The 26515-nt window shown below is 34.8% G+C and overlaps 1 protein-coding gene across 1 annotated transcript; it reads right to left on the reverse strand.

The window, feature by feature from the left end:
- Positions 1-792: 792 nt before the first annotated feature.
- Positions 793-3089, reverse strand: LOC120083849 (putative glycerol-3-phosphate transporter 5). The gene is made up of 2 exons (XM_039039735.2): positions 1805-3089; positions 793-1569 (listed from the first exon to the last, which is right to left on the reverse strand). Exons 1-2 carry the CDS (start codon positions 2787-2789, stop codon positions 1016-1018), a joined length of 1539 nt encoding a protein of 512 aa, XP_038895663.1. The 5' UTR covers positions 2790-3089; the 3' UTR covers positions 793-1015.
- Between the last annotated feature and the right edge of the window lie 23426 nt (positions 3090-26515).

A 26515-nucleotide genomic window follows, 5' to 3' on the forward strand; every position in this document is an offset into this window, starting at 1 on the left:
AAAATATCATTATCTAGAGAACATTAAAACCCACTTGACATGAATTTTTTAATACCCTCCAAACTTATGGGATTTTTATACTGGATGAATAGAGTCTGATAAATTAATAAATTAATATCGATTAATCATTAATTTTAATTAATTATTAAATAAAAATATATTATTTTAGACTCAATAAATTCCAACTAATATATTTATCATAGATATTTTATGTTCTCTTATCTATTTAATATAAGATTTTATTATTAAGTATTAATATTCTAATTAATTTATATTTATTTAATCATTTTTATTATTAAATAAAATAATTTAAATAATATTTAATTAAAAACTATTCATTTATTAATATTTCAAGTGATTAAATAACATTAATTATTCTCCAACATTTTATTAAACATTTATTTAGTTTTGTTTCTATATATAAAATTGGTAAATTAAACACATTTATTAACTTTTGATTATTATGCATATCCAAACATAGACATTAATTATCTCAGACATTTAATATCTATATCTATGAAATAATATCTACGATTCAAACAACCCCTTGTTTATAGTGTAGTAGAAGGCATACCTTTAACCTTTCTATGCCATTTATAAGCAAGTTCACCTATATATCACATTTGAAAATGGAGAGTTTTGGTTTTGATAGCTTCAGCTTATGCCTTATATCATGTCTACTTCCATTGCAATACATTTATTAACTAAATTTGAATCATCTTGTCACACTGTATCAACTTGTGAAATTATAAACAAAACAATACCAAGCTGATTATTCATGGACTAAGCTCATTGTTCAAGTGATGATGTAAACCAAACATCAACAGATTCTGATTATTTTCTGTATTCTACACTCAATCAACTGTGTATGGTACATGAATCTTTTCTAACGAATACAAAAGAATAGGATACAACGATGTACAAATATGGTCGAAAAATTTGTTAAGTATATTTTTCCTATCAGAAATCTACTACTCTAACTGTGAACAAATTTCAAATTTCCTAAGAAGATCTCTTAAACCACTGTTGGTGAGGTCTGCTTACTAGAAAACCATCGTCCTTCGTTCAACTTTTCTTTGATTTCAGTTTTTGCTAAGCGAATCAAGCAGAGAGCCGCAAAGAATATGGAAAGAATCAGCACGAAAAACACACCGTTCCATCCAAAACTGGAAACATATCCTGCCATTAGAGGGCCAAGAGCTGCCCCAACAGATCCAGTCCCATCAATGATCGCGGTTACAGTTGCTAAAGCGCGGGAATTCCCTCCAATCGAACTCTGCGTACCGAGATCAGCAGCAACTGCTGTTGTAATAAGCGAGTACGGGCCATTGACAAATAATCCAGAAAGAAACATCAAACAGGTGTTGGTGACAGTGGAAATGCTCCCAAAAGTACGGTAAAGAATTAGAGCAGGAACTGATAGTACTAGGAATGTTATTGAAGTAACTGCACGGGCATCAATCAAATCAGAGATAAATCCTGCTAATATTCCACCACAAACACCTCCGATATCGAAAATCGTTGAGAGTATGCCGGCTGTTTTATGAGATAAATGCACACCAGCAACAGCTAACCAACAGAGAAAAACTAGTATAAGCAATGGAGACTTCAAAACTGGATTTAGAAAATCATTTCTACATCACATCATTCTGTACCTATTTAAACGTATGGACACTTCATTCTGAAGTGTCTAAACAACTAATGCTATGCTATTTGCAGCTTTTTAGAACTCTCTAAGACACATTCATTATAAAATTTGTATTTCAAAGAATGTTAACATTCCTTAGCAATGAGAAATGGGTACCTGTGTGCCTGATGTAAAATGGCAACCAGTAGAGAAAGGTGTAAGCGACTAGCTTCGAAAAGAAAAGACAAACGGCAAATGGTGCAACACCCGGTAACTTCCATGCCTCCAAGAAACCAATTGCAGCCATAGAATCTGAATGCTCATCATCAAGCAACACTGCCTCCTCAGAATCTGTAATCTCCAATTTTTCAACTGGACTCACCTCAGCGTTCAATTCAATCTCAGTAACAGAGTTTTCAAAGCCAATGTCTCTTGGACTTACAACAAGAAACAGAAACACCAAAACACCAACGAAAATCACCAAAGCTCCCGGTACCACAAACGACCAACCCCATCCAAGTTCCAAGATCCCGGAAGCTATAATCGACCCGACAATGTTTCCAACTGAAGTATGCGAATTCCAGATCCCCATTATCAGTCCCCTCCTAGCTCTCCCAAACCAATTTCCTACAATTGCCACCACACATGGCCATCCAATTGACTGAACTAGACCACACACAATCTGAACACTAAAGAAAAACCACAAGACATGAAGATTTAACCAATATCCTAACCCGAATAGTATCGTACAAATACCGCTACCCATCATCCCAAAAACAAGAAACAACCTCAAATCAATACGGTCACCAACATGTCCTGCAAAATACATCCCAATGGAATATGCAGAAAGAAATGCAAGATCAAGCTTCCCGAGCAACTGGGTGCCATCAGGGCCATTAAAAGGAGCCCACCCAGTTCCATTTGAGGTCAAATCAGATTCAATTGAAGTCGAATTCAGCAAAATGGCTGACGAGTTTACCGGGATTGTTGGTCCAAGCACACTCTTGACAATGCTGGGAGGTTTTCTTGAGGCGTGGAAGGACGCATATGCAAAGAAAGTAATGGTGAGAACTAAGATTCTGTGAAAATCTAAAGTTCTATGGGGAGGTTTGAGGTTTGGTATCAAATCAATCGCTGGAGCAACGGAGCGATTGGGTTGCATCGTAACCGATCTGGGAAGATAATCACTTCCCAGTAAAACAAAGAACAACTAACGAAAACCCTATAACAGTTTCAAGATTAAAGAAGACGAAATTGCTGCAAAACCTATGCAATCTGTCCAAAAGAAAAAAGAAAAGATAAGAAACTCTACAAATTTGAATCTTCCGTCCCCCCCATTTGCAAATAACAAGATCAGTTACAGACGATTACAATGTCTGATTCGAAGAAATAGAACCCTGAATCAGACACTGAAATTCCGGGAAAGAGGAGGTAATGAATTAAATGTTATTGCTTCGGATTTAAGATTTGAGAAGGACGGATCTGAGAAAAGTCCAATGTTTGGGTTCCGGGTCGGATCTTCTGGTCATGGTCGGTGACTTAACCGTTACCAAGTTTGACTTCCCAAACGTAACACACCTTACATTAAACTAGAGAAGATTTGTTGGTTAATAGGGTAAATTGGGTGTTTTTTTTTAAAAAAAAAAAATTAGGAAAAACAGGTCATTTTGAAAATTTTCAGGTGAATAGAGTTCTTTTTTTTTTTTTTATAGACAGACGCATTCTTGTGACGTTAAGGGGTGTTTTTTTTCTTCAAAAAAATTAATTATTTTTTTAATTCCCAGCTTATCTTTCTTTAAATTATTCTCAACCTATCTTTTTCTTAAAAATAATTCCCAACCTATCTTTATTTCTTCTCCTTCATTTTTTTAAAAAATTATTTATGCGAAGGGTAAAAATTTGAATGAATAGAAGCCAGTTTGGTTTGAATGGTTCAAACAGTCGTACAATATGGCTGGCAGGGACAACGCGGAACGAAGGAACCATGTCGACGACAGATAAATAAGACAGGGAGACAGTAATTCCAGCCGTCTTGGGTTACAACTACTTGAGTGTCGAAAGACCAGTGCTTGGTCTCCAAAATGGGTTTTTCTCATGGGCAGGATCAGATCTCATTTGATGAATACTAGTGTTCTTCGATGAAACGTTGATGAAAGGATCGTTCTGAAAGCTCTTTGGGTCGTGAATGTTGTTGAAGAGAAGAGATTTGGCTGGTCATTCTCGTCATCCTCAAATGTCATCCATTGCATTATTATAAAGGGGAAACAATAACAATCAAATTATAGAGTTTGATGCTGTTCTTAACTATAAAATGAGGGCTGGGTCCTACTTTGGGAAGAAATTCTTGAGGTCGGCTTTTTGTGATGACCCAAAACTAAAAACGGAAGTGAAGTTTTTTCCATCTCTCAAGTCAATAATCGACCATTCTTCTGAATTCTCTTTCAGATTCTCTTTTGGGTCAGCTACAATCACATCTCTGGCTTCAATTTCAGCTCCTTGAACCGCTAATCTCAACATTCGTTAACTCACGGATCATTCCACTATAGTCTCGTAGTTGCACTCCCCTCACTATAGATATATTTGTGTCCATATGATATAACCATGATTAGTAAGCTAATTCTTCATAGGTTGTTCGTAATCTCGGCTGGGTCATAAAAACCGTTTTATCCCCAAGACTACATCTTGTTCCTTAAGTTCTACTGATCCTCTAATGAATAATTGGTTTAAGGTCCAACCTATAAACTGAGCCCCTCTCAGGCCAAGGAGAGGGTGGGGCCCCTTGTTCAAGACCTGGATTCAGTACTAGAGGGAACAACCTATCTACTATCCCTATAACGGGTAGGAGTGAATTCATCTTGCACCCTATGTTCCCAGCTATCCACCTGGTCTTACCCCTCAAATGGGAGGCTTTTTGGGCCAGCGATAATGAGCTACCCTCACCTATGCAGATCTAAGGATAATTCCGAGTGAATAGGAGTTCATAGTTAGCTCAGGATTAAGATTAAGTTACCTAGGTAATCGGATACAGAAATAGTCAGTTTTATACATAAAACGGCATTTAGAACGTAAAAAGTGACTATTTCATGGTTCAGTCTTATGTAAAATCATTGCATAGGATGCCCCCACTCACATATCTCTATATGAACGATTCAAGATCACATACTAGACCATTTTGGCTATATAGTGGGTCGCATCCATAGTTTCCCCAGAACAAGGCGCCCAACCTCGTTCATATACTAGACCATTTTGGCTATATATTTGAACTTGATCCACATTTATGTCACTACATAAAGTTCAAACTACATTAAATAGCCTCAGGACCTTAGTTTATTGGATTCAAGATTACAATTTCAATAACAACTTTATCGAAAAACAAAACAGAATATGTTTATTAATTTACAAACTACGAGTTTTAGGACATAAAACCCAACATCTACAACTGGAACCACCAAAAGAAACCCACCGGACAAATCCCACGAAAACCACCGGAAAATCCACCGAAAGAAACCCAACCGACCGAAAGAAACCCAACCCACCGGAGAACACCAACACACCTAAGGAAATCCACCGAAAGAAACCCGTCAGACAACCAACGCAACCCCACTTAAAACCCATCGGAGACCCACCGAAAAAACCCACCGGAGAGCCAACCCACGTGACCAGCTGGACAACCAATGCAACTGTCAGACACCCAACCCACGCGACCAACCGGACAACCAACGATACCTCACCTGAAACCGAACAATGCCAAACTCACCATTAAATATCGGACACCTGAAGGCAAACGGCCGACCAACAGCTAGTGAGAGAGGAATGAGTTTGTTTGGGTAAGGTGAGACCAGTCGAGGGTTTGAGTTTTGGTAAAGTAAGAGCGGTGCGAGAGCTAAGAGAAATGTATCACGGGCGCGCAAGGGAAATGAAGTTTTGATAAAATAAAAAAAATGAAAATAATAATCGGAGGCTTTTAATGTCGGTTTTGAACCGACATTGTAGGTCATCTTCAATGTGGTTTAAAACCGACATTAAAGATCCATTTTTTTAACCGACATTATACATCCGAGAATACTATTTTCAACCGATATTGAAGCCTAAATTTGTTGTAGTGAAAAAGTATTTTTGCCTAAAAAAATATGTAGCTTTTACTATAATAATTAAATCGGGGGCACATAATTTGAAAAACAGTTAACAAAATAGTATTCAAATAAAAGTATGTATAAAGTTAAAAAAAAAATATGATTACATTTCATCAAAGACTCATTTTCCCCATTGTGGTCATCTTTTCTTATGCCACCGAAGACTAGGTATAGGTTCAAGTATTGTTGACCATGACATCATTAATATCTTGTTGGGTTACAATAGACGAGAATTCATCTGCACATAATACTCTTGTCGTTTACCAGAAATTAATGTGATATTTGTTTGAAATTTTAAAGAATACCCATGAGAAGATGGAATCAAATCATTGAGTATATGAGGTTCTTAGTCAACGTGTTGCTCAAAATATCTTAGGTCATATTGTTGTTGGCATCTACGAAGAGCACATCTCCTATTATAGTTCCTAATCTATAGATATGTGCATCCTTGTCCAAACTATCATATATTGTATAAGAAAAAAAAAATGTTTCAGTTATGGCTGTAGAGTGTCTCCTCGAAGACGGTAACCAAAACAACAAGAATAATAACAAAGGGCAACCATAGCATGGCTGGCAATGATGAATAAGTTTTCGTAGTAGGTGGCACAAGCAATTTGTGAGAGAGAAAAGGAAGTGTGACAATGGTGGATTCTGAAAATTGGAGGGTTTGGTTGCTTTTGAGGGACCATAAAAAATCGTGGACCCCATCCACGACTTCCAAAAAAATCGCATACTGAGTATGCAATTATCTAGTCATACATGAGTACTCAATACACGATTTTCACCCCTTATATGGGCCATATAGACCTAAATCGTAGATGGAGTATACGATTTTATTGAATTGTTTTACACATTGATCAAGTATATGAAGGGATTGAATCCCTTACGGAAGCGTGTGAATGTTCAAGCTTCAAAATTCGTTGAAAAAAAAAAAACAAAAACCAATTTAAGCATACTGTAAATTAAAGAAAAGCGTTGAAAAACTTATTTTTGAAGACGTTTCTTCAAGTGAAATATCCCTAAATGTGTTCCAAACACTACCACTAATAAATTTCCACTATTCTTAGGTAGAATTATGGCTTGTGGGAGCCCTTTCAGAAGAGTGATGGGAGGAAGGAATTTAATTTTTCTAGAGAGAATTTTTCTTTTGTTTAAAAGCCAGAGAGGAAGCCATAGAAAATGTTCACATAGTTTTTTTTTTTTCCTTTTTTTAATGTTGAGTCAAGGGAGAGGATTAGTTATCCCTCTTCCCACTAACTCCTCGTAACTCCCTACATGGGAAATTGTTTTGTTTAATATATTACTAAATTAAATCATAACTTAATTTAAAATAATTAAATAATATTTATTAAATTTAATTAAATATCATATATTTAATTAATATTATATTTAAATCATATTTAAATATATTTTTCTCTCATAACCTATAGTTTTAATATGAATTTTATTCATATTAATTCTAATCTATAGTTGTAATATAAATCTAATTCATATTATTTAATATTTGAACCTTATTCAAATATTTCAATTTTCTCATATAATAAAATTTAACTTTCAATCTAATTCAAAATTAACTTTATAATATAATGTATCTATATACAGTATATTAATTGTATCATATATAATTATATTTTTCAAATAATTTGAACAATTCAAATTCATCCAAAATTTTGATAATTCTATTTGTAACCCTTAGTAAGCTAGTGGGGAGACCTGATAGACCTATAGATTAGAAGCTCCAATAATATGTAATTAATTAATCATATGTGATTAATTAAAAACTTTTTAATTAAATTAATCAACATTCATTAACTACGAGTCACTCCACTAAGAACCTACAAATGTTACCAATAAGTCAATCCTTTACAAGTCTTTCATAATTATACCTGGGTCAAATTACCGTTCTACCCCTATAATTACATCTAGTCTTTAAGTCTCACTAATCCTCTAATGAACAACCTATTTATGGTCCTACCATGAACAAAATTTCTATCGAGCCAATGAGAGAGAAGAAGCCCATTGTTCAAGACCCGGAGTCAACGCTTAAGAGAACAACTCCTCTACTTTCCCTAAAGCGGGAAAGAGTAAATTTCACCTTGTGTAATTATGTTTTCAGCTCCTCAATCAGTCATGTCTCTAAACTGGTAGGAATATTGAGTCGGCAATTCAAGCCACTCTCACCCATACAAATCAAAGGAAAATCCCTCATAGGCAAGAGTTCATAACTTACTCAGGATTGAGATTGAGTTACCTACGGTCATCCTATGAAATATTAATCTTTTCAATCAACAATGTTATAATGAAAATTCACTACAAGGAATTATATTTTTCCAGACGGGAAAAACTGTTGGAAAAGTCAAAAAAAGCATCAGAAAAGGCTTTCTCAACGTTTTTTCGATCGTTGACAAGGTTGTCAGGAGAGCCTCATTCGAGAACCCTATCCCGACGCAAAAAAGTTCCTTCGTTGGGAAAATTTGATCTTACGACGATTACAATTAGGAGGAAATATGTCGATGCTAAAATGATGGCGTCGACATAAGAAAACTTGGTTTATTGGCGTTGGGATAAATACTTTATGCCAACGCCACTTCTTTGGCATCGGCAGAGGATTGGATATGTGGGAAAAAAAACACCTTTCCTACGCCAAATTCGAAAAATAAGAGTCGAGAGAGGGTATCTTTCCCGACACCAATTTAATTTAGCATCAGGAGAGACTACCTTTTCCGACACCAATCTAGTTTGGCATCTTAAAATTGTACATATTTCTTTTTTTTTTCCTATTTTTTCCAATGTCTTAAAATTTAGTATCGAGCATGGACTTTTTTTATAGATTTTTTTTTTTATTTACTGAAAATCAAACCTGTCAATTTATTTAAGCAACAACTGAAAGCGACTTTGAATCTCACAAGTTTAAGTAAATAAACTAAAAAAAAAAAAAAAAACTCATGCATTTAATTAGTTTTCTTATATAACATCCAATTTAATGTCACAAAGTTAATTTACAATTACATAATATCCACAAAACATAAGTCCCGAAATACCTACAAAACATAAATCTATAATTACATAATATCCACAAGACATATCTTGATTCTTCTCTACTTCGTTGCTTGAACATAAACCCAGAGATAAGTACACAATACAAATTTAACTAGTTTCAATGCTACTAAATAATTAATTTTACACATCATTCATATACCCATGTATCAATAATAACATTAATACAAAACTTAAACGTAACTATGCATTTATCCACATACTAATCTCAAACTCAATATAAAACCTAAACATAAACTTAATAACATTACTTAATAAAATCTAGACACGCACCTTCATCCACCCCCTCCCCCTCTCAACACACATCAAAACTTAAAATTCAACTCAAACCAATTTCAAACTCAATACTTTACAAATATGTCCAAACTATGTTTGAATTTAAATTTGACCAAAGAATATTAACAACTTTAAATAAATTTTAGGCACTCCCCCTGGCCAACACCACACACACATTTTAATCTCAAACTTAAATTTAGAAACTATACTTTACAAATATGTCAAAACTAAACATCAAAGGTATTACAATTCAACTCAAACTTAAATATAACTATGCATTTATCCATATACCAATTTCAAACTCAATATAAAACTTTAAATTCAACCTATGAGCATTAACAACTTCAAATAAACTCTAGTAGCTACCATAACTACAAGATAGTCATATATAATTATACTTAAATTCAAACTTAAATTTTAAAACTACTAAAAATATGTTGAACTCAAACAACAAAACTTAAATTTCAACTCTAATTTAAATATAACCATGCTTTTACTCCCATAAAAATTTTAAACTCAATAAAGCTTCAAATTCAACCTAAGAATAATTAACAACTTTAAATATACTCTAGCACACAAATAAATTCATACTTCCAAAGATATAGTCTGGTTAATGAGATGAGAATTGCTATTTACTTTGTCATATGAAGCAACTATTGTCCCTACACAAATATAAATATGATTCGGTCATAAATCAACCACAAATTATCTCAAGCATATAAATTTAACTAGTCTAAAACTTAAGCTTTAAATTAAGAACATTAAAACTAAAAATGAAGAAAACAATCAACACTAAAATCAACGGTAAAACATTTTCTTGTAACTTTTCCTAAAACCAACATTAACAACTTATCATTTTGGTATTATCATTGTGTAGAATGGAAGAACAAAGTTTTTGACTGATTTAAGTAGAAACAGGTTTGATAAACATTGTAAAAATAAGAAACAAATACTGATTGCTGAGCCTTCAAGCCAAATCTGAAGAGCCAAAAAAGAGATAAAAGCTTAACCTTGTGGAAGGCATAAAAATGAGAAAGTTGCTATCTTGAAGAAGGCAAAATGGTGGGCTGAAAATGGTGGTGGGGCAGCACAGCGGATCAACACAACAGTGCAGGTGGCGCTAGATCTATTCAGGTCAAGTGGTGTGGGCTCCGGTTGGGGTCGAGCAATGTAGCGCCTCTGGTTACGGTCAAGCAGTGTAGAGCCTCCGGTTGGGTCAGACAACAGTGGCCACAACGAGGTTGGGTCGACGGATTCAGCTGGCTGGAGTCTGAGGAGGGAGGTCAAGCGGCGACACAAGGAAAAAGAAAGATAAGAGAACTTAGGGAATGGGTTGGGCGGAAGAGAAAAAATTGGGGGAGGGTTAGGCAGCAGTAAAGAGCAAAAGGAAAATAAGGGTTTTAAAAAAAGTTTGTTCTCCCGACGATTTTTATCCTGATGCCAAAACTGTCGGAGAGCCTATTTTACTAGTTTTTCTTACCCCCACGCCCCTACCCTCAGCGTCGGGATAAGTGCTTTCTCCTGACGCCCTGACGCTATTATAGCGTCAGCAGATGTCTAGAATTTTTTTGCCAATACCTTTTTATGCCGACGGTCTAGTATAAGGCGTTAACAATACCTCTTTCTTCCAACGACATTAAAAATACCATCGGGAGAACCTCTCTTTCTCAACAATAAAAATTATAGTTGGGAAAAAGAATTTTTTTTCCGATGCTTTTTTTTGTATCGAAAAAAATTTCGTCGGGAAATACCAAATTTTTTGTAGTGAATTAATTATTTCACTGTCTAGTCTTATACAAACTCTTCATATAGGATACTCCCACTCGCATGTATATCACATGAATAACTTGAATCAAATCATTTATAACACTTATAACACTTATAACATTTACGAAGTGGGTTGTATCCAATAAACTAACATTTACGAAGAGGTACCAACCCTTATCCATTAATTATAGACCATTTAGGTTTTTACTTGAACACGATTCAACTGTATGTCTAACACATACTATTTGAGTTACATTAAATAACCATGGATCTTAGTTTATTGGATTAAGTTGTGCAAGACTATAAATGAATAAAATACCACTTTATTAATAGACAATAATGTTTACAAAAATTGAAAACTACGAGATTTATGACATAAATTCCAACAATCTTCCACTTATCCTACAGCTTTAGTGGAGTGTACAATAAATTAAATATTACAATACAATATAGAATACAATAAACTAGGGCATACACTATGCCCAGTACATATCTTCCACTTACCTAGACTAAATGATGCATATCTCGCAGAGTTTGACTCTTAAGGTGACCCTCAAAAACCTTAACTATGAGAACTTTTATAAATGGATTAGAAATATTGTGCTCCAAAGCAATCTTCGTGACGATCACGACTCTTTGTTACACAATCTCCCATATTAAATGGTATTTGTGCTCCATATGCTTTCTTCTCTTGTGACTCCTGGGCTCCTTGGAATTCACCACAACACTACTATTATCACAATGAAAAGTGATGGGCATTGACATGTTTGGAATAACTTCCAAATCAGTAAAAAGTTTCTTGAGCCAGACTGCTTCCTTAGCAACCTCACAAGCAGCTACATAATTAGCCTCCATGGTGGAGTCAGCAGCACAACCTTGCTTGACACTCTGTGATTCTATAGCTCCTCTATTAAGAGTGATCACTAATCCTGATGTGGTTTTCCTAGAATCATTATTAGTCTGAAAATTAGAGTTAGTATTTCATGTAAAGATCAAATCCTTAGCACCATACACAAGCATATAGTCCCTTATTCTCCTAAGATACTTAAGAATTGTCTTAACCGCAATCCGGTGATCAAATCCTAGATTTGATTGATATCAATTGACAATCCTAACTGCATATCAAATGTCTGGCCTAGTGATATACTTTTACTATACAATGAAATGAATGCTAAATGTTGATTTATAATGCACTATTTTATCTAGTCGAACCCAAGTGTAAGTTCAACTAGAGTTCTAGTGAGTCTAGGGTCGAATTTAGAGATTGCTTTGTAAGTATGCATTGAAAATTATTGTTTCGATCTTGACGTGTCTAAATTACTAAATGAGTGATGAGTTGGTTTTATACTATTCTAACGCTAAGGTTCGTTAAGTGACAAATGTGGAGAATAAATCTATGTGAGACAGTCTATGCCATGAGTGCTAAATTCAAATGGATAGAAGTAGGGTTGAGAAGAATATTCACTAACATTCCTAAGTAAATGCATAAATCATGCGTTCAAGTAGATCACTCGAAATTATAACCTACAACTTTCAGTGCACAAAGCCACAATATCCTATCTCTAGGATGCATGCATTGAACGTTTATTGCAAGAGATATTTCTTTATTTCTAAAGGAGCTCTCTTCTTGTTTTATGAAATCTAAACTCTTAGTTATTCCAAACCTAGGTTTAATCTACTCAGAATAATCTTTCGATTTGTTCAGGTATTCAATAAGCATGCACAAAATAAGTTGAACGCATAACTTTATGTTTTTACTTAGTTCATGTTAGCTAAATGCTTCTCAACCCATATGTTGTTTCAATGGACTAACTTTTCCTTCTTTGCAGGCCCAAGTTGAACTTTGTAGACAGCCCAACTCTTTGTAAAACACCAGCCCACGATTGCTGAGTTAGTGGAGTTAGGAAAGATTTTTACTTCAGCCTGATGATGACTCTCTTCTGCCATGTACTAGTTGGGTTAGAGCACTCTATTCCACTCTATTCTGATTGTCAATCACACTGAATGCAAAATCAAAGAGAAGTCTAAAGGGTGTACGAGAGAGAAAAAACAGTTCTTCCATGTTCATCTTATTCTTGAGGGATTCTGAAGGGAAGACGAAATTCTTGAGCTTCAAATCTCAGTGATTCACTTGCATGTGAGCGAAATCATGTAGGAGATGCAAAGATGAACAAGAAGATAGTTGAAGACGAAGAAAGAAAACAAAAAAATTAAGTGGTTCGGCCAAGGGCCTACATCCACTGTGCAAAAAAGGGATGGTATATTTTTATTGCTTATTCTTTTGAATTTTTTTTACAGAATGAACTCTCTAACTCTCACTCTGATTTGTTTTCCTTTTATATGTAGGTTTACATTTTCAAAAGAGAGAAACTCGAGATGAGCTGATGGTTACAACGAACAACAGAAAGTAAACTAACAGATAAGCTTTCTTCTAAGCTCTGGTCTCAGTTCTTTCTGTTACACCATAAGTGATTTAGTTGTTCATGATGAAAATTACAAAGATGGATAAATGATGCGCTTAATATGAATTCATATTGGTGAAAGATGTTTCTCAACATTACACAATAAAAATACAACTAAGATAAATGAAAATTAGAGAAAGAAGGTCAATTCGCGGTATACAATCTCTTACTTCCTCCGGCTTTTCAATGATTGCTTTCCTTATATTGTGTTGAAGACGATGCTCCTCTTCTAATTCCAAGGAAAACCTGAGCTCACACTTAAGGTTTACAAATGGTTTGAAAGAGAAGTAAGGATTTTGACAGAGTTTCTTCCAATTTCTTGGTTCTCTCTCTCTTGCCTTCCTTTTTTTGCATGGCATTCTTGTGGAGTATTTATAGGCGTCCAGGGGCAGCTTCTTTTCTCTCAGTAATTATTGTGCTGATAAGGCCCATTAAATGCCATACCCTGATGTGTCGTCTTCTACGCGTCAGAAGTTCATTGATTCTGTCGTGAAGCTTTCTTATCAGCTACCAACTTGTTTTTTTTTTTTTATTTGACTTCCGCCGCCCATGTCGCGTCACTTTCCATCACAAGAATCCACTGAATGTGTTAACTATGCGATCTTCATTTTGGCATTAATACTTTCCACGTGATCGCATAAATAGACTCTCTGCACTAAACAAAGCGTAATTTATAACTCTTTGTAAGCATATAGACTTTGTGTGTGTATGATCGCATGATGTTATTATCTCTATGAATTTTTCATTAAGTTGTCACATTTTCAGAGTTTTTTTTCTAATTGTTTTAGATAAAAGAGACAGAATAACTTGTATTTCTACAAACTATCACACCCTCAAATTTAAAACAATACTTGTCCTCAAACATATATTTGAAGTATTAATGAATCTCGATCGTTTTGACACATCACCTAAACCTCTTCAAAGTGTTTTCAACTCAAAACTATATGGGACCAGAGCTTTCTTTAGCCTTATTCCTCTACCTATGAAAATATTTCCAGCCTTTAGATGCGGCAAACTTATTCTTCAAAAATCTTTTACTCATTTCCAAAACTATTTAAATGTGCGGGCATCTAACTAGGAACAAGGTCCAATCTCAACAAGTTTTTTTTTCTAATAAATGAAATATATCACAGAGATTTTAAGCGATCAAAAACATGATTTTGATTGCTTTAAGCTCAAACCCCCCACCCCCAAATTTAGAGAGCAGCAAAGTTCTCATTGTTGAAAATCGAATTATGTGATGGCCTTAGAAAGATATCACAAAAGAGGTTTGAGGTAAAGCTTCCATACATACTGAATTCAAGAAATATTTCCCAAGGCAAAACCCTAAGGCTTAATATTAGCACTAGTCAAACTAAACTTTGTGTTGGCACACAGTATCATCATTGAGGTCTTTATTGAAAAGCAACAAAACAAGATTATTAAGCCATCAGAAATATAAGCAAGATATAAACAGGAAGAAAAGGCAAGGAAGAATTGGCAAAAAAAATGGAATTCATAGATTTAATTTCATAATGCAACGATAGTGAATATAGGAAGAAATTGAAAGCAAACATACCTAAATTTTAATTTTCTCCTGCACCGTTTTTGTTTTCCTCTTGTGGTGGTGCATTTTATTTAGGGAATTGTAAAGGAGCTTGGAGATGCGGGGGGACAGGCAGTCCAACCACTACGCGAGCAAGGACATCCTGAAAGAATTGAATCATGAAATGGAACTGCTCATGTTGCCTTTACGTTTGTTGTCAAATGAAGTCTCGCGCTTTGTTAGTTTTGGACAAATTCTTTCAAATCGTTTTATTTCCTAATGAGTTCTTCCTGCTGTCATATCATATCATTCATCTGTGTTGCAAGCGAGTATTATTGCTGCAAAAACTCATTGAGACCTCCTAAGATTGGTTCTCAAAGGTCATCATGAAGAAATTTATACCGCTCATCATCAGGATCAATTCTTCAAATACAATAATGTTGCGTTGGCTTCCTTCGTCAGTTTGCCAGCCATTGACCTCACCAATGCCTGATCTGCCACTTGTTTCTCATTTAGGTATTAGTAAGCTTGGGTCATTTGGTTGTTCAGTGTAGGCGATGGGAAAAGGGAAGTCTTCAAGAGTAAGGGGCATTTCAAGTGATGATGGATGCTTGTTCAGGCCGACGCCTAGCCTAGGAGACTCTCCATGATCAATGTCATCTTGGAGTGGAGGAGAGTCTATTCTAGGCTGAGGCGGTGGGGTTTGGCTTTGGCGAGATGAGGACATCTCAATTCGGGGCGATACGATCACCCTTTCTTCAGTTCTTGGTGAAATAATCACCTTTTGCTTTTTTTGTTGAGAAGGTTTAGGAGGCATTTGAGTTTTGTGGGATCGCCACTTTGTTTGTTGTTTAGGTTGGTTCTCTGCTTAAGCGGGCAGTCTCATGAGGCAGCAGAGGGAATGATTTGTGAGTGTGCTTCTAACCTCCACGTCATTCTCATCCTCAAAACAACCTTGTGTAATGCATAGTTGTGTGATTAGTAACGAGAAGAACAGCTGCCTCATCGGCCTTCAGAATGATGACCATATTTGACCTACAATAATGTGACCAACGTTGATTAGAATTACTTGCATTATACAGTACATAGCCATTACTCGATCTCTTGATATCGAGTGATCATGCATTGTAGGGAGCAACTTTCTTTTGAAAAAGTAGAGCCACACGTTTTCCTCAAGCGTTAGGCTATACGGCGGAAGCGTCTTGACTCCTTTTGCTAAAGTGGACCACTTCGTTCCTGGTAGTGCGACACTATCAACGCCTCCCTCTATTTTTCGGATGTTGGCGCTTCTATAATTTTGTTTCCCTTGGCGTTGGGGATATCCTCCAAATTGTATATGTGATTAATTTTCTTAACGCCGAATTCAATTGTTGCTTCGCCAACATTCGCTCTGCATCGATCCTTGTGCAGCTTCCCTTCATAAAATGCGGTCACCAGTGATGGCTTGACCGTTTTTGCTTCCTCACAGAAATCTCTCCATCCTAACGCGTCTACCACATTTGTGATAAAAGAGGGTAACGAAGCATTGTTAGGGAAGAATCCCATCTCGGTTAATATTGGAGGCCTCTTCTTGGGCACTCTCCCTTCTTCCGCCACGGGCGCTTTTCCCTTGTCTTCCTTCCTTGCCACCACTCTTCTTGGCTCTATTTATTTTTTTCAAGGAACCGCCTCCTTCAGGTTTTCTCTTTTTTTCCCCCGTTTACTTCTTCTTTTCATCTTCCTCTCTTAAAAGCCTCTTCTCCTCTTAAATCTTCTTCAAGTTGTGTTTGATGCGCTCATATCTTTCCCTTCTAGCTTTTTTTTCTCCTCATCGCTTTCTTCTCTCCACTCCTTCTCGAATTCAAGTGCGGTGAAGTCCACACTATTCAGAGACTTATCTAACCTTGGCTACGACAAGGTTCCAACTTGCTCAATTTCCTTATTGCGTATTTCATGATGAAGTTCTATCATGTGATGAGGATCGTGGCTTCCTTTCTTAGCTCTTTGAAGCCTTTTCTAACCTTCTTGGCCTTGCTGTGAACTTCTCCACCAATTGCTTTGCAAATGATATGGGCAAAACCATCGCTTCCCCGCTCCTCCTTTTTCCCCCTTTTGCTTTCTTCTGCTACAACGACTCTTCTTCTTCATTCACTAAATTGACGCATGTTGTCTCTGTCTTGTCGCTTTGTCTTTTTATCTTTAAATGCGGTGAACATCCTTCCTAAAGGCCCTTCTTTGATGCTTAACGGACTTGGTGCATTTGATGCTAGCGCCTTAGGCCCACTCACTACATGGCCAGAACCATGCGACGATACTTCAGCACCAACCCTCACCTTGCTCGGTGGGTTCACTACACCTTCATCTTCAAGGGAATCGAGTGGTTTGAGGTTCTTGAGGATATCTCGGTATACTTCTCGCTCATCCCGTCATCTCGCTTCACTTGGTTGGATGCTCTCAATTGAATGTGCTCATGTAGTGATGATGAATGTGACAATGTTGGTTCAGGTCTGATGAGGTTGAGGTTGAAAAGGGGAGGAGACACCACAATGGGTGGTGGTGCATAAACCAGCGCGGTGACTATCGAGAAGCCAATGGGTTGAAGGCTAGTTGAAGGGGCAACCATCTCGTAAGAAGAGGAAGAAGTGGCAGTGCGGACAGAAGAAGAAATGTTTTGGTGAGCCATTTGAAAAGGGAATAATGCTAGTGTTTAGGGAAATTAGGGTTGGATAAAAAAGTTTTTCACTAGAAAGCTAGGGTTTGCTGGAAAATTCAGAGAGCTAGGGTTCGTTCTTTCGAAAGCATAAGAGAATTTGGGAGGAAGGGGAGGGTTTAAATAGGCATTTGAGTGGAAGAGAAAACAATTGAACGCACAGCTCGAGATTTTAGGCAATGATGATGGACGCACAATAAATGAGATGTGAAAGAATGTCAGGTAGTGCGTTCTTTCACTACCCTAACGGTCAACTGACATTCATGGTTCCCTCACTTGCGATGAGTTTGATAGGGATGTGTTGGGTATAATCCCCATGCACCCTCAAACTCATCGCAACGCTCATCGCATCTAAACCCTTATCCCCCCAAATTTATCCAATCTTACTAAGCAGTAAAATGTTAAAAAAAAAAGGTGAAATAAAAACAGTAAATTAAGTGAAATGAAATAAAAGTATAAAAAGGATATGATGTGTCCCTGAAAAGATGTCATCGCTTCTCAACACAGAAACTCTCTAAACTTCGTTACTCAGGTTTTCCCAAATCTACAGAGGCCTTTTCACGATCAAAATTGCCTCCAAAGTATGGTTTGATTCTTTGGCCATTGACTTTAAATGCGTTGGTTCCATCTTTTATAATGAAAGGTCCTGACCATCGTGACTTCAACTTTCATAGAAATAAACACAAACTTGAGTTGAATAGTGAAACTTTTTGGCCAATTTCAAAAGTTCTCTTTGAAGGAACTCTTATCAAATAGACCCGTGAGCAGAAGCGAAATCGTTCCAAACCTCATTGTGATAGAACATACACATTTACAATCAAACAGTAATAGTTATGCAAAAACTCTAAATTACAACATGCTTTCAAAAGAAAAGTACTAAGGTTCAAGAGAACCCTTGAAGAACTATTCTTCTCACTCCCTCGAACTTACTGCACGTCCGTTCACCAACACGAACGAATCTACACTCGAACAGTAATCTCCTCAGCAATCTCTTCGAACAAGAACAAATCTACACCCGTCACTAGAATAGTAAGAAGACACCACTAGAAGGCTACCTTGGTATTCTCGATGTGAGAATCCAGGAGTTGTGAGCTCTGTAGGATTTGGTAGAGAGTGGGAGGAAATTTACATATCGTATAGACGATTGAGTAAGTGGAAGATGACTTTATTCTATCGTATAGACTGTGTACTTAATCATTTAGAACACAAGAGACTATCGGATAGAAAATTCTTACACGATCGTGTATGCTCTCAAGCTATCATATAGTTAATCTTTTGATCGCACGATTCTCAATCGTTTAATGATCGCATTGTGTAAAAATGAAAATGATTTTCATTTTAACCATCAATTACCATAACTGATCACAACTTCTCACTAAGTTGGTTATGGGAGAAAAAACCGTAATTAATTATCCTATAATTGATTTAATTACAAATATAATCAATATATTCATAACCTATAGTTTTAATATAACATCTCATGCAATATATAAACCATAGTTCTTTTTCTCCCTTATAGCATTTAATAATAATTCCTCCAATTAATGTATCTAGTACATTAAGTCAATTATATACCATATAATTGATGCAATTTAATTATATCATATATAATCAAATTTTCTCTTGTTAATTTGAACATTTCCAATTAACCCAAAAACTGATTCTCAACATGAATCCATTGAGATATCAAGGGGACCTTATGGACCTGTAGCCTGAAACTCTAACGGTACGTGAATAACTGACTAAACTCTTTAATCATGATATCCATCATCCATTAACTGTCGGGCATTCCACGAAAGATCAACAGCTGCACTCTTCGTGCTACAGATATATTTTTCTGTCCATTGGATATAACCAATCAATAGTACGATGACCCTTCACAAAACTCTCGTAAGTACAGTTGGGCCAATTTACCATTTTGCCCTGTAATTAAATTTAACTCCTTAAGTACCACTGATTCCTCTAATGAACAATACATCATAGTCCTACTATGAGTCAATCCTTCTCAAACCAAGAGAAGGTGTGGCTCTACATTGTTTAAGTCCCGGAATCAGCCCTTAAGGAAAAAATTTATCTACTTACATCGAAATCGAATAAGGAGTGAATTTCATCTTGTGTAGCTGAGTTCTCAGCTCCCCAATCAGACGAATCCCCAAAGTGATAGGTTTGAGTCAGTGATTAAGCCACTCGTACCCATACAAATCAAAGGACCGTCCTCATAGGCAAAAGTTCCCAACTCACTTAGGATTAAGGTCATGTTACCTATGGTCATTCTAGTGAAATGAAAGTCTCTGTCATGAATGGCGTTATATAACGAGACTAAACATTTCGTGGTCCGATCTTATACAAACTCTTTTATATAGAGCATCTCCGCTCGCATGTCTAATACATGAATGGTCAAGATCATACCATTTGTAGTACTTTACAACACTTGTAACATCTACAAAGCGGGCCACACTCGTAGTGTCAACAGGATAAAGTTTCCCTCCTTTATCCATCTACTATAGACCATTTAGGTTATCACTTAAAGCACGATCCACTTATATTTCATTACATACATGCTTAAGTTACAACGATAACAGGGATCTTAGTTTATTGGTTTGTGATTAATGCAACAAAATGATGAGTATTTAAAATTTAAAAAAAGATGTGCATGTTCGTCATGCACTAGATACATTTTTGTTCTTATTTGAAAAACATTTAAAGAAAATGATGAGTATTTAAAATATTAAAAAAGAACCTCTCACTACTAGGGTCAAGCTATGTAACACATGAAATCACGTGTAAAAAATTCTTCCTTAGCCATTCCCAAGCTAGAAATTTATTTTTTCCAAGCATAAAACTAAGTCGTTCGTTCCTACCATAGCCATTCCAAGCAAAATGCATAAAACTAAAGCATTTTAATTTTTTTTTCTTCTTTTCTTCTTCCTCTTTCTCCCTCTATCCTCCTAATGCATAAAACTAAAGCTTTTTAATTTTTTTTAAAGCTGTAAACTTTTCTCTTATTTCTTCATAATTCTTCAAAATTCTTCATATTTCCTCATATTCACCCAAATCCTCGTCATTGAACACCATCGCCGTTTGTTAGCTTAATAATAAAAATATTTTTATTAAAAAATAATTTTCATGTCAACGCTCAGTTAAAAATTAATGAAAAAAGATAAAGGATTAAAGTGCTACCAAAACCAAACCTCATGAGTAAAATTAAACTCTAGGACTCAACTGTACTTAGACTAAATCTCACAAACCAAAAAATTTCTCCCAAAAACACATGAAGCAAATGTTTTTGGTTTTTTTTTTTTTAGAAAAATTGCATAGAATGGCCAAAACGGTAACTCAATTGAAAAAATAATCATTTTTTGACTTCTATAATTTATGGCTAAAACGTGATGTGTAGGTCTCATCTCTACTTAATTTTCCTTTTTAAACGGAGAGTCCAAATGCTTTCTTAAGAGAAGATTTTGTTAGGATTTAGTTTTTAATTATTAAAGATGATTTAAAATTAATTAAATATACAATGTTGGTTTTTTTAAAAAAATATTGGATATCTCATATTTCCTCACTCCTAAATTGCTGCAAGAAATATTAGTTTTAGTGGAGCACAAAAAGCATTACTGAAAGCCAAAAACACCACTAAAGGTATTAACAATGCGTAGAAGTACGTCACTGTAAATGTCGCTATGTCACATAGCTAAAGGTTTTAGTGGCGCGTTTAGCGCATGCTGCTAAAATTAACCTTTTACTGACGCATTGATGTCACTAAATATTAACTTTTAGCAACACGTTATTTGTCACTATTTGTCTTATACAGTGACGCTAGCATTTTGTCACTGAAAATTATGTTTTAGTAACATATAAGACTATTGTTAAATGTGGATCAATGGTCATGACAAGTATCTTTTGCAACATATTTAAGTGTCGGTAAAATTAATAATTTGTGCCACTATAAATTTTCGGATGTTTTTTTTTTAAATACAATTTATTGTAGTTATAGAAAACATCGATAAAAGTATTTTATTAATTAAAAAATAATACACAATTTAATATATAAACTTGTTATAAAATTTTTAATATAATAATATTTGAGCAAATCAAGTATCAACTAATCAATTTATATTTAAACCAAAAGTTATAATTAAAGATACATATTCGCAATATCATAGACTATCATTGAAACAAATTGAAATAATACTAACTTGGCTACAAGTTATATCAACCAACTTCAATAATATGAACAAATTTAGTATAGCACTAGCTATCACAAAAAGAACACAAGCTATCACAAGTTTTCATCACAAAAATTTCAACTAACGATCTTTGAAGCATTGCAATGTCATTGTGAGACAAAAGTATAAAATACCAACAACAATTCTATCTATCCCCATTTCCAAACTAAACTTAAACATCTTGTATGGGAGAGACATCAAAGCTGACAAACAAAGAAGTGAAATATGTAAGCTTGTAAGGATAAAGAATTGATGGATGACCTCTAAATGTCATATTAAAAAGAACCAAACAAAGTAATTATCCTGAATACGATTGGGGCGAGGGGGAGTCAAAATCACAACCATATTCTAAATATCATAACAAAAATCAGAAAACTCATGTTAAACATTGCCAATTCAAGAAAACTCATTAACATAGAACATAACACAAACAAGAAAACTCATGTTAGATGATGACTTTCTTAAACTCATGCTATATGGATGACTTCTTAGTGTCATACTAAAAGGGACCAAACAAAGTAATTATCCTAAATATGTTTGGGAGAGAGGAGAGTGATAACTTGAAGAAATACAAGTTATTCTGCCTCTTTTATCTAAAACAATTAGGAAAAAACTCTAAAAATACGACAACTTGATTCGGAATTCATGAAAATAATTACATCATGCGATCACACATACACACACAACCTAATCTGTCTACAAAAGGTTAAAAATCATACTTTGTTTAGTGTAGAAAATCTACCGATGCGATCGCATGAGTTCTCAATGCAAAATATGATTGTACAGTTGGCCAAGTCGGTGGTTTCAGGCGATGAGATATGACATGATGTGTGGCGGTGGAAGTCAAATAAAAGATAAAGTTGGTAGTTGATAAGAAAGCTTGACTACATAGCCAATAAACTTCTGACGCGCAACAGGTGGCGCATCAGGGTATGGAATTAATGCACCTTACCAGTACAATCATTAGTAAGAGAGGAAAATTTTCCTCTGAATGCCCATAAATACACCATGAAATTGCCATGGAAACATATACGAGAAGATAGGAAGAAAACTCTATAAAAGACTCCACTCCTTTTTCCACCATTTGTAAACCTTGAGGGAAAACTTAAGAATCACCTCTGGAGGTAGAAGAGGAACTCCATTCTCAACACTCCTAATGAAATAGTCATTGATAAAGCTGGAGAAAGCAAGAAATTGCACACCACGGCTTGTTTCTCTATCTCTATTTCCTATCTTAGTATATTTATATTGTATAAATGTTGAAAACCCTCTTTTCTCGGTATGAATACATATTCAATTCATATCTCATTCATCTTTTCTATTTTCATTATGGGTAATTAAATCATTCATGAGTTGAGAAGCATTTAGCTAACATGAACTAAACAATATTTAAATCATACGTTCTACTTGTTTTATGCTTACTTATTGAAATGCTTGAATAACTCAAAAGATTATTCTGAGTAGATTAAATCTAGGTTTTAAAGAACTAGAGATTTAAAACACATAAAACAAAAGAGAGGTTCTTTAGAAATAAAGAAATATCTTTTGCAATATACACTCATTGCATGCATCCTAGAAATAGGATACTATGGCTATGTACGCTGAAAAGGGTAGGTTATAATTTCGATTGCACTACTTAAACACATGATTTATATATTTGCTTAGGGAATATTAATGAATATTCTACTCAACTCTACCATCTCTCATTTGAATTTCACAGTCATCACATACATTGTTTCACTTGAAATGTAAATCCCATTGCATCCATTACTAAAATTAATCTTAGCACTAGAATAGCATCAAAATCCATCATTTAGTGTTCAAATTGCGTCAAGATCATAACATTAGCTGTCAACGCATTCACAACAAAGCAATCCCTAAGTTCGACCTTGGACTCTAGTTGAGCTTATACTTGGGTTTAACTAGATAAAATAGTGCATTAGAATCCAACATTCAACATTCATTTCATCGCATGGTATGAACACATCAAGGAGTCAAAAGCACAACATAGAAAACTCATGCTAAACATTGCCAATTCAAGAAAACTCACTAGCATAGAACATAGCACAAACAAGAAAACTTAGTAAAAAAACTATTTTACCAAATTTCCTATTTTCCATGAAACTAATATAAAGAATGATTGAAAACTATCCCTTCTTAAACTTAACTTCAATTTTGGGGATTTTGTACAAAGGTTCTCAATTCTTTATCATCTTATCTTCAATATATAAGAAGTATTTCTCAACAAATAAAGAAACTAATAGGCTATAATCCAAAAAACCAAACCTATATGTTCTTGAAATTAGAAAGTAAAACTTGTTGAGTTCCTAAATTAATTTCTTGATGGAAAATTGATTAGCTAAATATACTAACAAAATATATATTAATTGATGGAAATTGCACTCAAAAATAACTTGGAAATGAGTGGGTTCTCTGAAAATAAGTTGTTTCTAGTTTGTTGAAAGGTAGAAACCTATCAAAAAGATGCTTCTAGTGTACTAATTGATGGAAATTTCACATAAAAGTACCTCAAAATGAGTGGTTCTCTAAAACCAAGTACCTTGTAGTCTGACGAAGGTGGGATTCATCAATGAGTTACGTGAGTTTGGAAATCTTAAATGTGTACTAATTGATAGAAATATCACACAAAAATCATTTGAAAATGAGTGGGTTCTCTTGGAAAAAAATACCTCATGGGTTTATTTCAACCCGTTCACCGGTTGTGATGCGTGAGTTTCGAAATGAGTGGGCTCAACAGCACGTTCGTTCACTGGTAGTTCGTTCACCTTAGGAAGGCTGTTCGCCGGCGGTCCGTTCACAACAAGTGTCTGTTCAGCAACGATATATTAGCAGTAGGGTGTTCCATTTGCAAAAGGAGTTCCGTATTCGTGCAACAGGTCATTTGTCATGTGGGTTCACAATAGGTTCTTCGTGGCAGTGAGCAGCAACGTCCGTTAATGGCGGTGAGCAGAAACCTCCATTCATTCTGACGGTGATGCGTGAGTTAAGAGGAAGGGAAGGAATAGAAGGGAGAAGGAAGGGAATGAGTGTCGGAAAATTGAGGGGAAAGAAGGGAGGGAAAAAGCCACAATTTTTTACTTTTTTTTTAATACTAATATATATATTTAGTGACATCTTAATGTGTTGCTAAAAGGTTTTAATGTTTAGTGGTGCTGGTGGGTGAAAAGTTAATTCTTTTAGTGATGTAGATTTAAGATATGTTGCTAATAATGAATTTTTTGTGACATTTTTACAAAACATTGCTACAAATTGACCTTTAACGACAAACTTTACACGCTCTACTAAAATTTGTCACTAAAACTCCATTTTCTTGTAGTGAATCTTTTATTTAAATATTTTAGTTTCACGTTATATTTTCTCGTCTAATATTTATTTTCTCTTCCAAAATTCAATTTCAAAACTTTCATCATTAATTTGATTAATTCATCATTAATATTTATTTAAGTGGCGATTAATTCCCTATTTCCCTCAATCTTCTACAAACCGAAAATCCCTCTCTCCGGCCACCTTTCTCCTCCATATCCAAATCACTTCCCTCCGATCATGATAATCTTCCATTTAAGATCGGTTCGTGTTTAGAAGTCAACCACGGATTCCAAATGAAGAAATTTCAATCCTTTCACCAATCATTCAAATTTGTAGAGATTATTGTTCAATTGAAGGTGAAAGATGTTCATCATCTAAGGGATGAGACCATGTGAAAAGACATGATGAAAAGATGAAGTATATACATTTTTTCATTGGATAAGATGATAAAATATATTTGGAAGACATGAAAATCAGAATCCAAATCATCAATTCCATGCATCTATTAAAATCTTCCCTTGCACATTCACTCTATTCTCATAATCTCTAGATGTTTCGAGTACACTGTATTTTGCTCAATCCAATGAAGATTTTAGCTTTTTTTAAGTACATCATATTTACATCAGATTAGACTAACCAAAAGCTAATATTTTTATTTGAGGTATATATTTATGTGGCTTTGAATGATACACACTTTAGTTAGTTTTTTAGTACAAAATATTTGTATGACTACAACGATTAATTGTTAGTTTAGTTGTTATAAGGTATTTGATAGGCATAGTTCTTTTGATATAAGGTATTGCTAAGTTTGATCACGAAGAGTTAATTAACTGGTTTTAAAACAATATATTTGCAATGAAAACTCTCATAAAAAAAATTAGCTATTTTTTAGTATAAGATATTTATAGGGCTTAATCTATTAAGATTTTAGTTTGTTTTAGTACAAAGTATTTACTTCCATGTTTTAAACGTTTTCAAAACTTAGAAAATTGGAGTGTTTTTCATGGATAGTGGAATATAAAGTGTAATCAACAATTTTTTTTGCTGGTTGCATTAAGCCATAAGGGATTTTAAAGCTTGGGTGACTAGTTCCTCTAATGGAATAAAAAAAAAATCTTTTTTTTTCCTCCCATATATTATGTTTCTTTTTCTCTCTCACTCTGGAATTCAAGTATTAATTTAAAATAAAATAGGGTCAACTCTACGTAGAGCATGAAAGTGGTAATTTTAAATTTGTTAAAATCACTTTTATCATATTTAAAATGACTTCAAAACATGCGTATCAATAGATATGCTTAAAAAAGTTATTCTATATTTGAAAAAACTTTCTAAATAGAATTAGAGTCTTCTCATACTTTTCTTCTCTTTTCCTTTTTTTTTTTTCAACTTTTTCTTCTTCGTATAGAACGTGATGTTCCAAGCTTCA

Source organism: Benincasa hispida, unplaced genomic scaffold, assembly GCF_027475165.1.
Source record: "Benincasa hispida cultivar pf3 unplaced genomic scaffold, pf3_genome.v1.1 HicScf396, whole genome shotgun sequence".
NCBI lineage: Eukaryota > Viridiplantae > Streptophyta > Magnoliopsida > Cucurbitales > Cucurbitaceae > Benincasa > Benincasa hispida.